Source organism: Thermothelomyces thermophilus, chromosome 1 (assembly GCF_000226095.1).
Source record: "Thermothelomyces thermophilus ATCC 42464 chromosome 1, complete sequence".
In the NCBI taxonomy this organism is placed as follows: domain Eukaryota; kingdom Fungi; phylum Ascomycota; class Sordariomycetes; order Sordariales; family Chaetomiaceae; genus Thermothelomyces; species Thermothelomyces thermophilus.
The window spans coordinates 583230-595387 of NC_016472.1; the positions used below are offsets into that span (position 1 = coordinate 583230).

At 55.0% G+C, this 12158-nt stretch overlaps 2 protein-coding genes across 2 annotated transcripts; both read right to left on the minus strand.

Annotated features, from left to right (window-relative positions):
* Positions 1–619: 619 nt before the first annotated feature.
* Positions 620–2739, minus strand: MYCTH_2294168 (uncharacterized protein). The gene is made up of 5 exons (XM_003658373.1): positions 2565–2739; positions 2258–2496; positions 1428–2198; positions 1227–1371; positions 620–1160 (listed from the first exon to the last, which is right to left on the minus strand). The coding sequence occupies exons 2-5, from the start codon at positions 2399–2401 to the stop codon at positions 886–888; spliced, it is 1335 nt and encodes a 444-aa protein (XP_003658421.1). The 5' UTR covers positions 2402–2496; positions 2565–2739; the 3' UTR covers positions 620–885.
* A 7387-nt stretch (positions 2740–10126) lies between these two features.
* On the minus strand, positions 10127–10978 carry MYCTH_2122013 (uncharacterized protein; the record flags this gene model as incomplete). Its single annotated transcript, XM_003658374.1, has 4 exons — positions 10127–10287; positions 10364–10465; positions 10780–10831; positions 10937–10978. The coding sequence occupies 4 exons, from the start codon at positions 10976–10978 to the stop codon at positions 10127–10129; spliced, it is 357 nt and encodes a 118-aa protein (XP_003658422.1).
* Positions 10979–12158: the final 1180 nt, after the last annotated feature.

Sequence of the window (12158 nt, forward strand, 5' to 3'; positions counted from 1 at the left end):
CGAAGACTATATATACACATTATTATCGGACCACCGTTCAAAGATCCTTGCTCTGGAACGACCAATGACCCCAACTCCCATGCGAGCCATTCCCGGCTGTTCCGGACATCCATCGTCTTGTCGCGACAAACTTTCTTCGATTCCTGCCAAATGACGCCATCGCCGTCGGGATCATCGCGTGTCACAAAGTCCGATTTGAATGCCACCAATGAGCGACTAACGATGGCAGATGACGGGAACCTCCGGAGGCTTCCAAGGTGATGCCCAGTGTCCGGAAATATAATGCTGACGGGGAAGAGGGGGGCCAAGGTTGGCGCCGCGTTTGCGGAGAGCCACTCACGGCACGGCTCCATTCCGTCGCATCCGGCAGTTCCGAGACAACCGAGGGTTCCACAACCGGCCTCTGGTATATCAACCCAGCACCAGACAGCCCATCCGGGACGCAGTTGTTTGGCCGACCGCTAACGTCCCAAGGCTCGATGACGGCGCCCTCGCCGAGCCACCACCTCGTCACCCCAGGTCAACCAACGCAGCCAGCCTGACCGACCGAATCCCACCCTGAGCCAGAACTCGTCGTGCTTAACCATGCTTGAGTCAGGACTCGTGGCGCCGTATCGAGCGACCCACACGACCGAGGCTTCCGCAAACCTGCATTCGACTGCTCGTGTGGTTCAGGTATCGGGACTCACGTGGGTTGTCGAGGTGCCGTGATTCTTTTTTACACAATGGCCAGCAAGGCAGTCGGCGAAGATTTGGAGGGGCGGTTTTGAGTGAGCTCCTTCCATTAACGGCTCGGCTCGCCTGCCATCGCTTGTAAAGTAGCGAAGTGAAAGGTAAATGAAAAGAAAGAAAGAGTGTTGGTGTTTCGTGTCGTCGTCGTCATTTTCATATCCTGTTCATACCCAGCGGGTTCATGTATCGATCCTGCTGCGTGTACGGCGACGTCGGCCTTGCGTAGGTTTCACGGGCATCCCATGTCACCGTTTGTTGTTGGGGCGGCCGTGGGCTCGAAAATGACCTCGCGGGGGTGTGATACCGGGCGGTATTGCCAAAGTAATCCGGGGTCCGGCGCCCATCAGGGGTGGGCATCTGAACGTACTCATGATTTTGCGGGCTCCCCGTCGTCGTCGATCTCGCCTGTATCGGGGAGATGGGGGTCACTGCGGAGGGTGTTACTGAATCGTCCATGGTCTTCCCGGTATCCCGGGAGAGCATCTCGTACGAACGTGTATCTTTCTTGAGATCGTCCAGCCGCGCATCGACTGAGACAAATTCCCTCTGGCTCCGCTTGGGAACCGAGATCAACATGTCGCGCCAGCCGGTGACCATCGACCAGCGGCCAAGCAGAAGGAGGAGCCAGATTCCGTTCATCTAGTCGCGTGACAGTTAGCAACCCGACTCTTCAGCAAGGGAGGGAGGTGGTTTACCCCTAGGAGGAACAGAACGGCGCCAGTCGTCGCCATGTTGACAGCGAGCGCGCTCGCCTCGTCCAGACACGGAACTTTGTCGCCGCCATTCATTACCAGACACGAGACCCAGTCCCACGCGAGGCTCTTGTCTCTCATCACAGCTTCCACCGTATTGTCCTGGAACACGAAAACAATCGAGAAGAAGATGACGTCGGCGACGATGATGAGGACAATGGCAATGCCTCTCCATTGCAGAGCAATGACGCGCCGCACACGTCGGTACGCCTGCTTGGGGGTCATTGTTCGGATGCTGTTCGTGTACGAGGGCATGCCGGAGCCTTCGGTTGAGGCGCTGTTGTCGGCAAGCGAGGCGAGGTAGACCTTGATGCAGTAACCAAAGGTGGCGAATTGGATGACGATGGTCAAGGACGCGAAGACCAGCAACGGAATCCAGAGGTCCGCCAGGCTGTTCTTGTGGTTGATGTGACATGTCGGGCCAAACCTGAACGACACGCCGCTGAGGATGAAGGCGATGATGACGCCAATCACGGGAATGCCCCAGCCGACGGCCTGAGCGAACCACATGAAATTGCGCCCGACGACGAGCTGCCAGCAGATCTGGAGATGGAGAGACAGTGCGCGCAGGAAGACCCACATCACGCCTGCCCAGCCGCCAAAGATGAGGAAGAAGCCCGAGGCCGCACAGATCGATCCCGTCGACATCGAGTTGGGTGTGATGTCGTCGTAACATTGCGGCGGGTTACCGGCGAGTGGAATGACGAAACCGAGCTGGCGGGAGGTTATCAGTATCGACCCTTGAGAGGCTAAGAGTCTGCTCTCCAACCTACATTCATGCACACGACGCCGGCGGTGAGGCTGATGCTCAGATAGTGCCTGTATGTCTTGTCGACCGGTAGCACGGCCCACGAGAGCAGCAGAAAAACGCAGCAAATGGTGCTCGCCACAGCCACCCAATTTGCCGCCGTTGTCATGTCCCGGAAGCTGTCGGGGTACGTCCAGTCCGTAAAGGGGCATGGCAGACAGCAACTGACGCCGAGAACATCTTGGCATATTCTTCCATCCACGACTGGAGTGCAGTGTCAGCAGCAGCGGGTTGTTGGAGGCTGCGCCTCGTTTTCGTCACCGTCCACTTACAGCCGCCATCCGAGTATTTTGACTCGGCGAGGAAGGGTAATGGACAATCGAATGTCGCGTTCGCCATCTTGAATCTCCTCTCGTTCCGCTCCCTATATCAGGATTCCGTTCCGCGCCACGCCACGCGGCGGTCAAATGCCCCCTTTTTCCCCGGCCAGAAGTGTTCGGACACAGTAGTGTGGTAATACGCCGTTCTCTGAGCGCCTGCTCCAGAAATCCCGGTCTCGAATGGGATCCGTCTGTTGTGAAATATATGATGTATGAGTGCGCACAACGCACAAGGTTATGGGCCCATTGAGTCTCGGATACCAGTCCTGGGTCTATATGGTCGCTGAATGGTGGTCTGTCTCTGAAATCCCGGATGTGATATTGTAAGCCAAACGTGTCGAATCAGTATCGATATGAGCGAGAGAGCGTAAGAGATCGAGTGTATCCAAGAGAGGTTATCGGAGTGCGCAAGGCGAAGTCTCGAACAAGGAGCGGGTTCAAGACGAGGGTCAAGGATCAAGAAAGGAAACAAAGACAAAAAAAAGGGGGGGAGGGGGCGGGAAACTCTCAGAGCGCGAGAACGAGGGACAGCGTAGGGCAGTGGACGGTTGTGGAACATTATGTAGTGTACGGAGTAGTATGTCCGCGGCGCAAGGACAGAGAATCGATCCTGTCAAGATCCGCCCTCTCCTCGACGGGCCCCTGGCACCCTTGGGGGGCGAGGGGAGGCGTGGTGTGGCCGGGGGTCGGGGAGGGGCAAGGATGAGGGTGAGCCGTTTGTTGCAAAATGCAACAGAACACGGAGCGCAGAGCACCTCGCATTCTGCTATTTCGCAAGGTGGGTCCTGAAGCAGAAGGGGACCAACCAGTTTAGCCAATTGCTCCAGAGCAGGCAGGCGGGGCCCAGCGTGGATGAGATTGTGTGCGGCCCAGAGGATGGTCGCTGCCCTGCAGCACTCCGTCAAGAGGTCAACCTCCCGAGGCTGGCACGCTGGACCCAAGACAGCGGGCTCTCATTGGGAGACGAAACTCTCCAATTGCTGGGTCGGGAACCGCCAAGGGTCCAGGACTCGAGGAGGGGCGGAGGGGATGGCGGAACGGCCAAGACTTGCAGGAAGCGGCCAGTGGAAGCCACAACCCGTGCCTGTGCCGAGCCATGTTCCTGAGTGCCTCGCTGGGACTTGGCTGCCTGCTGCCCGGCTGACCCGCTTTTTGCAAGGATGCTGTTCTGCGTCGATATGCTTGGCGCGTTTTCCACCTCCTACGCTTTCGCACTGTCCGATGACTCTCTCCCCGCAGAAAGCCACAACAGCATTCAATATCCCCGACGATCGACACTACTAGTACCGCGAGTAGTGTTTAGTAGTCTAGTGCGCTCCAATCTACTCCGTACGACCTCACCTTTCGAACCGCGTGAGGCGCACCGAGCAAGGCAACAACCTGAGCGCCAAACGACCATCAGTAGATACGTTCTCCAACACATGTTTAACTACACTTGTCCGTATAAGAAAGCGCGTTCCACGATAACTCTTACCGATAACCAGAAAATGAATTCGGAAGCCGATGGCTTTGATTACAATCGGAGACAGGTAACATGGTTGCGTGGCGCTGGGACAAGATCTTGGAAGCCAAAGGGTGTTTGAGGCCGCTGCTTGCCGTGTCCCTCTATGCGTGCACCAAGCGAGAGTTGACAGATCAGCCATGCATCCAATCCGGCGCTTGTCAACTGACATTCTCGAAACGCACTTCTAACCTTCATCGGGCCCGATTCTGATCAACATGTCTGTGTTGAATCTAGCGCACGGTCGCAACGCAGTGTCGCAATATCCGGATGAGAGAAGAATGGAGGGCTGGAACGCCCTGGGCGTTTTGCCAGGTTCGTCAGGACCGATCTGCCGTCCCACATCCACAGTGCGCTTGTTCACCGGGCGCTCGCTTGATATCAGCCGGGTGGAGCTTCCGCTCAGTTTGAGGTGTTGGTTATTCAAAATGGCAGCGTGCAATCGAGTTCTGGTGATCCGCGTGGCCAGGGCGTCATATGAGACAGGCCGCCGCGGACGCCATCGAGCCTAGTGTAACAATGCTCTTCGCTTGGGCATGCGTATTCGGTGTTAGGCGAGGGCGAGGAAAAGTTCTCTGCAACGGATTCGGAAAGCGGTCGCCAGAAATGGAGTCTGTTGCACGACATGATCAGACGCCGTCGCCTCTGCCGAACCTCCGGCGCCGGAACCGTCTTTTGGAGGGCCAATATGCCGCGAGTCTCGTCTCATGCACGGATTAGCTGCGAAGGATTTGGTAGTACGATGCATTTGCGAAGCATTGTTAACCAAACTCAAGGCAGGCACAGGAAAGGCGATGCTTGACTCGGCTGATTGTAAGCAAAGGTGTGGCCGTTGTCCGAGTCAACTGACTGCAGTTGTGCGCGGCCTTGGGCCCCGAGCATTAACAATCTCTCATGCTGTGCAAGGTAAGCATTGCTGATAGGTTGGTTACACATCCTATCGGCGGCGGCGGTTGGTAGGTTGGCCGCGGGTCGCACCGCCTCGCACCCGGTTACCGACTCCGATGCCATGCTGCGGTCTCGCATTGCGCGGGCACCGTCTGCAAGACCTCCCAGCGCAAGTTCTCTTTCTAGCGGTCAGGCTAGTCTAAGAGAAAGGTATCGAGTTGCAGACAGTCTAAGTCAGCTCAGCCACCGCAAAAAGATCGTCTGCTGCTTGGGTACTAAGGGTGGCTCGACATATCAAGGTCAAGAAAAACATCAAGGTTCGCACATGCGAGGGCCGATCAAAAGTGACACGGTGCACCCCGCAGACTCACACTGTCGACACTTGTCTAACCACATAGCTTGGCGGCATGGTGTGCTTCATTTTCTGTCGACCGTGGATTTCCGCCGAGAACTTGAACCCTTGACCGAGCCGCTTGGAGTGCAGCATCTGGGCATACTTCTACCCAACCTTCCAAATGACTACGGATAGTATAATCCGTACAGTCGCGGAGGTGTTTCGACCTGCACGGATGGTCTCCGGAGCGCCACTCAAGGTCGGAGCATCGTTTGCTTGTCACACCACCAACTGATGGTTGAAAAATGGCGAGGCCGGGGAGGTTTCGCCCTGTTGCAAGCGCTGCGTCGTCTTGGTGGCAGGGTGCTTGGACGGCATGGCGCTTCGCATCGCCGAGAAATCGGCGCGCGGTGGCCATTGGTCAGTTTCCTAAGCTACTTTGGAACCATGGCACGATTGTCTGGAACGATGTGTCAGAACCGCTTTTCATGTTCCATTGCATACTCTCGCATTGTGTATAATACCAAGTACGAAGCAGCACACTCTTAGTAATCCGCACACTTCATTGCACTCCACGTACGGGAAGACTTTTCTTTCTTCACAGCATCCAGCCGGTTTGGGCAGACGGCAATGGCGTCTACTTGGTACGTAGTAGTGTCTCTCAGGTATGTACATACTACGGTAGGTATGCACTCTGGTATGTGTATACAATACACCTACACACAGCATAAGGTGAACGGTAGCAACAAGCGGCTGACCAACCCAGCCGCTCTTGCACCAGACGAGATTGGTTTTTTTTTTTTTTTTTTTTTTTTTTTTTTTTTTTTTTTTTTTTTTTTAAACATAGTACATACATGGTCCGCGCTTTGGTGAAAGCGAAATTCAGGCAACCGTGACGGGCAATCCCCAGATTCCCCACAGCGGAATCACAAGATGGCGGCCAGTTGGTGGGGCCTGCCCTCTCTCTTATCCGTAGTTATTTGAATATCAGACCATTCAGTCTGCGACTTGGCAAAGCCCATCATTTCGGTGATGCCCCAAAGAAGATAAGCGAGAGATGGGAAAACCTTGAAAGAAGAGAGAGAGGATAAAAAAGAATAATTAGAGTGCGTTTGGAATCTACCGCAGACACGGCGATTGAGATGAACAACGGCAAGTTCCCTTCCTAGTGTACTACCTAAGACTAGCATAGCCCGTCTCAAATTTAACAGCATGGAACGTTGACTGCCTGCGAACATCTCAGGAAATTGGTAACATGCGGCCCGGGGTTACCGAAAGCGTCGAGGTGTAATAAAAGGCGCCGCCCAGCATGAGATAATCAAGATTAGCGAGAGAAAAAAGCCGGTGGAAGAAGCCCGAATCCTCAAGGAGCGCTAGCACTCCAACTAAACAACTTGGAAACGATGGCCAGACACGGTGCCGCAGAGGAGAACGGGCACGCATATGGATACCTGTCACTACAATCCTCCACACCTAGGAATGAGGGGCTGGCACTACAGAGGAGTGGCCCCCTGCCTAATTCGTCCACCGACCCCGAAAATGATTCCGTGAAACTCTTGACGACGGCATACTGCGATATCTCAACCGAGTTATCATCAAGTCCACAAACAACAATAGCAGCGAAGCAAGTGCATGATGTTGCTGAGAGCGATCCCGGAGCGAACCGAGCGCACGGCCCGAGCGCACAGTTGCTCTCGCGGTCACTACACAAGATCTCTCAAGCTACCTGCCGTCAGTGGCGTTCGTTCGTTCGTTCCGCGTCTTCCGTCCCCCAGGCCGCCCTAACGAGTTCTAGAAGGTATGTCGAACGGCCGCTGCACCCGATCGCCTCGAACGCCTCGTACGACCGACCAGGCCTTGGGTTCGAGAGCCGTGTCTCGGCACAAGTCCTAAGCGAACCGATAATGCAGTGCACGCCTGTAGTATTATATCAAGCATACCAACGTAATGCACACATACGCGTTCCATAGTTAGCAGTGTACAGAGTATACACGGATTACGCCACAGTCAAAGCCCGCCGAGTCCACTTCGTCTTTCAGCTCCCGAAAGAGGAAGGCCATTGCGGATTTGACCAAGCATCGCCACCAACACTCCCAGCCCAGCAAGCCCAGCAGGTTGGGACTTGGGAAACTCGTTACCGGCAAAAAATCCGGGCCTGTGGTTGGTCAAAAAAAAAAAAGGAAAAAGGGGGGGGGGGGGGGGGGATATTAAAATATCATCGCTCCCTTCCAATTCCTCGCCCGACATTCATCGGTTGTGCGCAATGGCAAAGGCCTAGAAAAAGATGCTCGCTTACCACGCTACATGCATACAGAGTACAACTCTACACACAGAAATACCTTCCCACCTAAACTACGGTGCAAGTATGCAGCAACTACCGCGTTCGAAAAAGGAACTTTGGTGCGACAGGAGAAAAGAGACGTATACTAAGTGGTGATGATGAAACTCGAGTAATCAATGCCAGACATGGGGTGGTGGCGTTGGTAGTGGGGGAAAGGGGGGATGCAAAAACAATGTCGTGATGGTCCCACCACATCGGGCCGTCTGCCGGGTCTCGGTCAGCGGGAGGAAACACCCCCACAACCGAGACCCTGACAGTGAATGAAAGGGCGCACATACACACTATACATACACAGTAGTAAGTAGGCACAATGGAACAAGAGACCCGAAAGAGATAATGCCCCGATATTGATAGATGGGCTTGGGCAAGATCCCTAATTATTATAATCAACTATGGAAAGGAGCCGCAAAAGACAAGAGTTTGTTTCGCGACCCCTTCCCTTGCCCCCCGGCTCCTTTCCCGACAGTTTGGTTACTCGACACCATTTCGGCGCATCGAGCCGCGTGGGCGTGGAGCTCCTCTCTGGCCCTGTCTCACACACAACACGGACGGCGGATTCTTTCTGTGCAGTGCGTCGACGGGTCGCGGAACTACTGTGTAGAGGAAAAGAAGAAAAAAAGAAAGAGAAAACCACCAAGCTGGCTAATAAAGACTGTCTTGTTTCTTGGTTTCTTTGAACAGACGTACGGCCGGCAGATGTGTTATACATACCAGATTGTTATTCCGTACAGAGTATACTCCGTACTCCGTGTATATATATATATAAATATATATATAAGTATATATATATGTGGGCAGCAGGAAAGTTCCTCCACATGGAAATGATTCCTGCAGATGAAGTTGCAGCAGCGCGTTTTTCTTCATTGTGCGCCCTTGCAGATCCGTGTCGACCTTCTTTTTTTTCGCGGCCCCCGCACGAGATTACGACGCAGTCGAGTGTAACTTTACCGACACAGTACGGAGGTACATGTAATCCGTATAGTGTATATACTCCTTACGCGACGTAGAAATGTGAAATCGGTATAGTTATACTGCGTACATAAGTCCGTACTACGTACATTAGGCTCGTTCAGGGCCGAGTCACAAAGCTCTTCACATATGCAGCTCGACCCTCTGCAACCCAGTCCGATGCCACCGCGAAACCTCAGTTTACTGTTTTACTGTTGTTTACCGGCCGCAGCTCGTCGGGTCAAACCTGAGCAGAGAGTGGGATAACTACACAGTACGCACTTCATCTGTGCACATACTGTACAAGACGGAATACGGTTCACTAGGATACACTAAGAGTACGCCAAACACTTCCTCGCGTTCGTCGTTGCTGTGTATAGTATGTACAGTACCATTTCCGTACGTACGGACGTAGGGAATTCGGAGCTAGCCCCTACCAGCACGTACACAGTACGCTACGTACTCGCTGATCGCAGCGAGCAGAGCTCAGCCAGGGTTAGATTCCGAGACCGAAGCGGCCAACAAGTGATCCCAGCCCCTGCGCTCAGGGGCCGGCGGGACGGGGCGAGCTAACGGCTTTCGGCTGCATCTCCGATGCCGTGCGGTGGGGCCACGAGCAGCCGGGGGGGCAACTTCACTACTGTGTAGTTAGTTGTATTGCGTAGTGTGCGTACTGTACGGATTACACACACACACACTTACTACTTGGTCCGAGGAACGAGATTGGGGACGGAACGGGAACCGAAGAGACGTTGCAGGAGAAGCGAGGTTTGTTACCTCGTCACAGCAAATAAACACCCTGTTTCCTCTTCTTCCCTTTTTTGGTCCTCTAAGGTAGTGTGTGCATCTTTTGGGCCTGGCAAGTTGGATTTGGCTAGAGCCCGTTTCCGACAACGCCCCGCCCCTCCCCTGGTGCCTCGTGGTCATGGTCGCGTTAGCGTCCGGGGTGTGTGGCCAGCCTCAGCGGACCCGGCCGGTACACTACCTAGTGAGACAAGGGGCCCTCAGGGTGTTCTTGTTTTGGGGGGCGACCTTGGGATCATAGTGTAGTTAAGCGAAACAACGGATTCGCCTTGGGGTGTTTGGTTCTGGCGGCGCTGGCAAGGGCTTCTTGGGTACGGATTCCGTTCCTGATGAGGCTCGCTGCACGAAACTGTTCAAAGAAACGCAGTTGAAGCACTCCGTACGGACCCGCACGCTTCACTTGACACACTAGTGTACGGGAATAATGTTGCACGGCTGAGAGAGGAGGGAAGCGAATTCGCGGTGTTCGACCCGGATGCTACCCGCTGTCAAGGTGTTGGGCATCAGCGATACACTACGCGACTTGCTGGGAGCCCCGAGGTCTCCTTGATTGTCTGTGATCTGTGTTGCTGTTGCTGCTGCTCTCCTTGCACGACCTTCCATGCTGCCTCGCTGCCGAGAGTAAGGGGAATGTGGTGTGACTTACGCGGCTGGCAACTTGGTAAGGGATTCTGGCGAAACCTGATACATAACAATACCTACACCCGCACACTGGCAAACTCGGTAGTGTTTGAAACCGGTTCCGGATGTCGTGTGGGCACTTCGAAGCCGGGCCATTCGGTTCCAGCAGCAGCAGCAGCAGCAGCAGCAGCAGCAGCAGCAGCATCATGAGTCATCGTCGGCTCGCATTGCGGGCGCTCTCGAAGCCGATACGGTTCCGGATCCTGACCGTGTCCTCTGGGACAGGACTTCGTAACTACTCCGTACACGGTCACTATCGAGACCCGTGTTGGACGAGGTCTCCGCGTTGTCCGGGATGACACGTCCGGCTCCCGACCCGAAATCGAAAATGAGGCGAGCCATGGAGCCGGACTCGCCTGACGGTTGTTTGGTACCGGTCATGGCTAAATACCTGGGTACCTATATTGAGGGCCTTGGGAAAGCACGGTTCAGGGACCAATGCAACGGTGGCTGTTTCTCGGTGTCAGTGCGCGCGGATGTTTCGCCGGATCGATTCAAGGGGCGGAGATGGCGCCGTCGATGCTTCCCAACAATTTCTGTCAAAGAGACAACCATCGGCCTAATACGGGGTACTCCATCCTTCGTAAGTGCAGTGTGCGACAGCCGGACGAAGCACAACAACTAGGAGCTCTCTCTTCCCTGTCAACAAACCTTTCGCACACTGTGCGACTCTGGGTCTCGCCCTCCTCCTCCTCCTCCTGCTGCTGCTGCTGCTGCTGCTGCTGCCACGCGTGTTTGCCGCGCTCCGGTACAAGTAGTGTACTGCGTAATATGCCGTGGTGGGTCTGGCTGTAACCTCAGAGATGTTGTATGAGGAAAGGCCGAACCATGTCGGGTACTCCGAGACTTTTGGCTCTGCGTAACGACATGACGCCAAGAGCGTGACGCTCTCCTCCCCTAGCGGAGGGCCAGAAAGAAACAAGTTTGTTTTATCAGTGCTCCGCGTAGTGCAATGTGTTTTGAGGGGGCCAGAGTACTACACCGTAATACGGATGTGCATTATGGGTCCGACTCTTCGCCGGAGCCGTGGTGTGCCCGCTAGTTAATCTGGGGTCGGTAGCGCGCTGGAGCGGACTCTGCAGAAGAATCTGGGGTGCATCGTCGACCTCCGCAGTTTGCTCACGGCGAGCGTCCAGCTAGCGCGCGGCGCGGACGTCGCACAATCACAAGCAGGAAGCTTGTGAAAGGCCGCTTGAGAAACAAAGGTTGATATGCCGAGGCACTTGAGAGGTCCCTCCCCTCCCGCAGCTGCAAATCCCGGCGGGATGCAGTCCCTAGTGTGGGGAAGGCTGCACGAGTCCAGGGCAACCTGGGCAGGTGCGCGACGTGAAGATCCTGACCAAGATGGAAGGAGTCCTTGTGATGCCTACGGAGTACTATCTTGGTAATTGTGCCTGCCGCACCCTCACATGCAGGCTGTCGCCGATTCGGGGAAGAGCCTCGCTGCTAGCTTCTCACGTCGTGACCGAGCCGCCCACTTGAACCTTCCAAATAGTGGCGAACCAGCACCACTCCCAGCGACTCGATGCGTTACTAGCGCCTTCCAACACTGTCCCTCGGTGAGGGAGGCTTGAGAACCCTACTAATCGTCTAGTGCGCCACCGACAGGTCGAGCCGAGGCAACGAGCTGGCTTCGGTGCTTGTTTGCACGCACGTGGATGCTTTTCTTGCACCAAAGCTTCGCCTAGTCGGCGAGCAAGCGCCTGGCTGTTCGCTGGAGGACCTTGGGGAGGCGGAGGCGGGGGAAGAGGAGGAGGAGGAAGAGGAGAAGGGGAATGACATCTTGATGGCTGTCACGAAGAATCAGCTGATGCACAGCCAACTGTCAAGATTCCTCGAGTCGATCGTCATCAGCGTGGATCTAGTGATAATCTTGCGGAAACCTTTCACGCATACTAGTTGATGGTCACTCTGGGAACGGTCCATGCAGCATGTTAAGCCATCGGCCGCCCGTGTGGCACTTGACTGTGTCTCCAAACACGTCGTTGGTGGGAACGGCGCACAGCGACGATGATGTGCTAGGTTTCGGGCCATGATTCTCTTGTACTC

What these genes read in the sequence shown, in the direction of transcription:
- MYCTH_2294168 (XM_003658373.1), bottom strand. Translation starts at nt 2,401, where the DNA reads ATGACAACGGCGGCAAATTGGGTGGCTGTGGCGAGCACCATTTGCTGC. An exon ending in CCGGCGTCGTGTGCATGAAT is followed by an intron (nt 2,199 to 2,257) that starts GTAGGTTGGAGA and finishes ACCTCCCGCCAG; the next exon opens with CTCGGTTTCGTCATTCCACT. An exon ending in CGATCTCAAGAAAGATACAC is followed by an intron (nt 1,161 to 1,226) that starts GTTCGTACGAGA and finishes CACCCTCCGCAG; the next exon opens with TGACCCCCATCTCCCCGATA.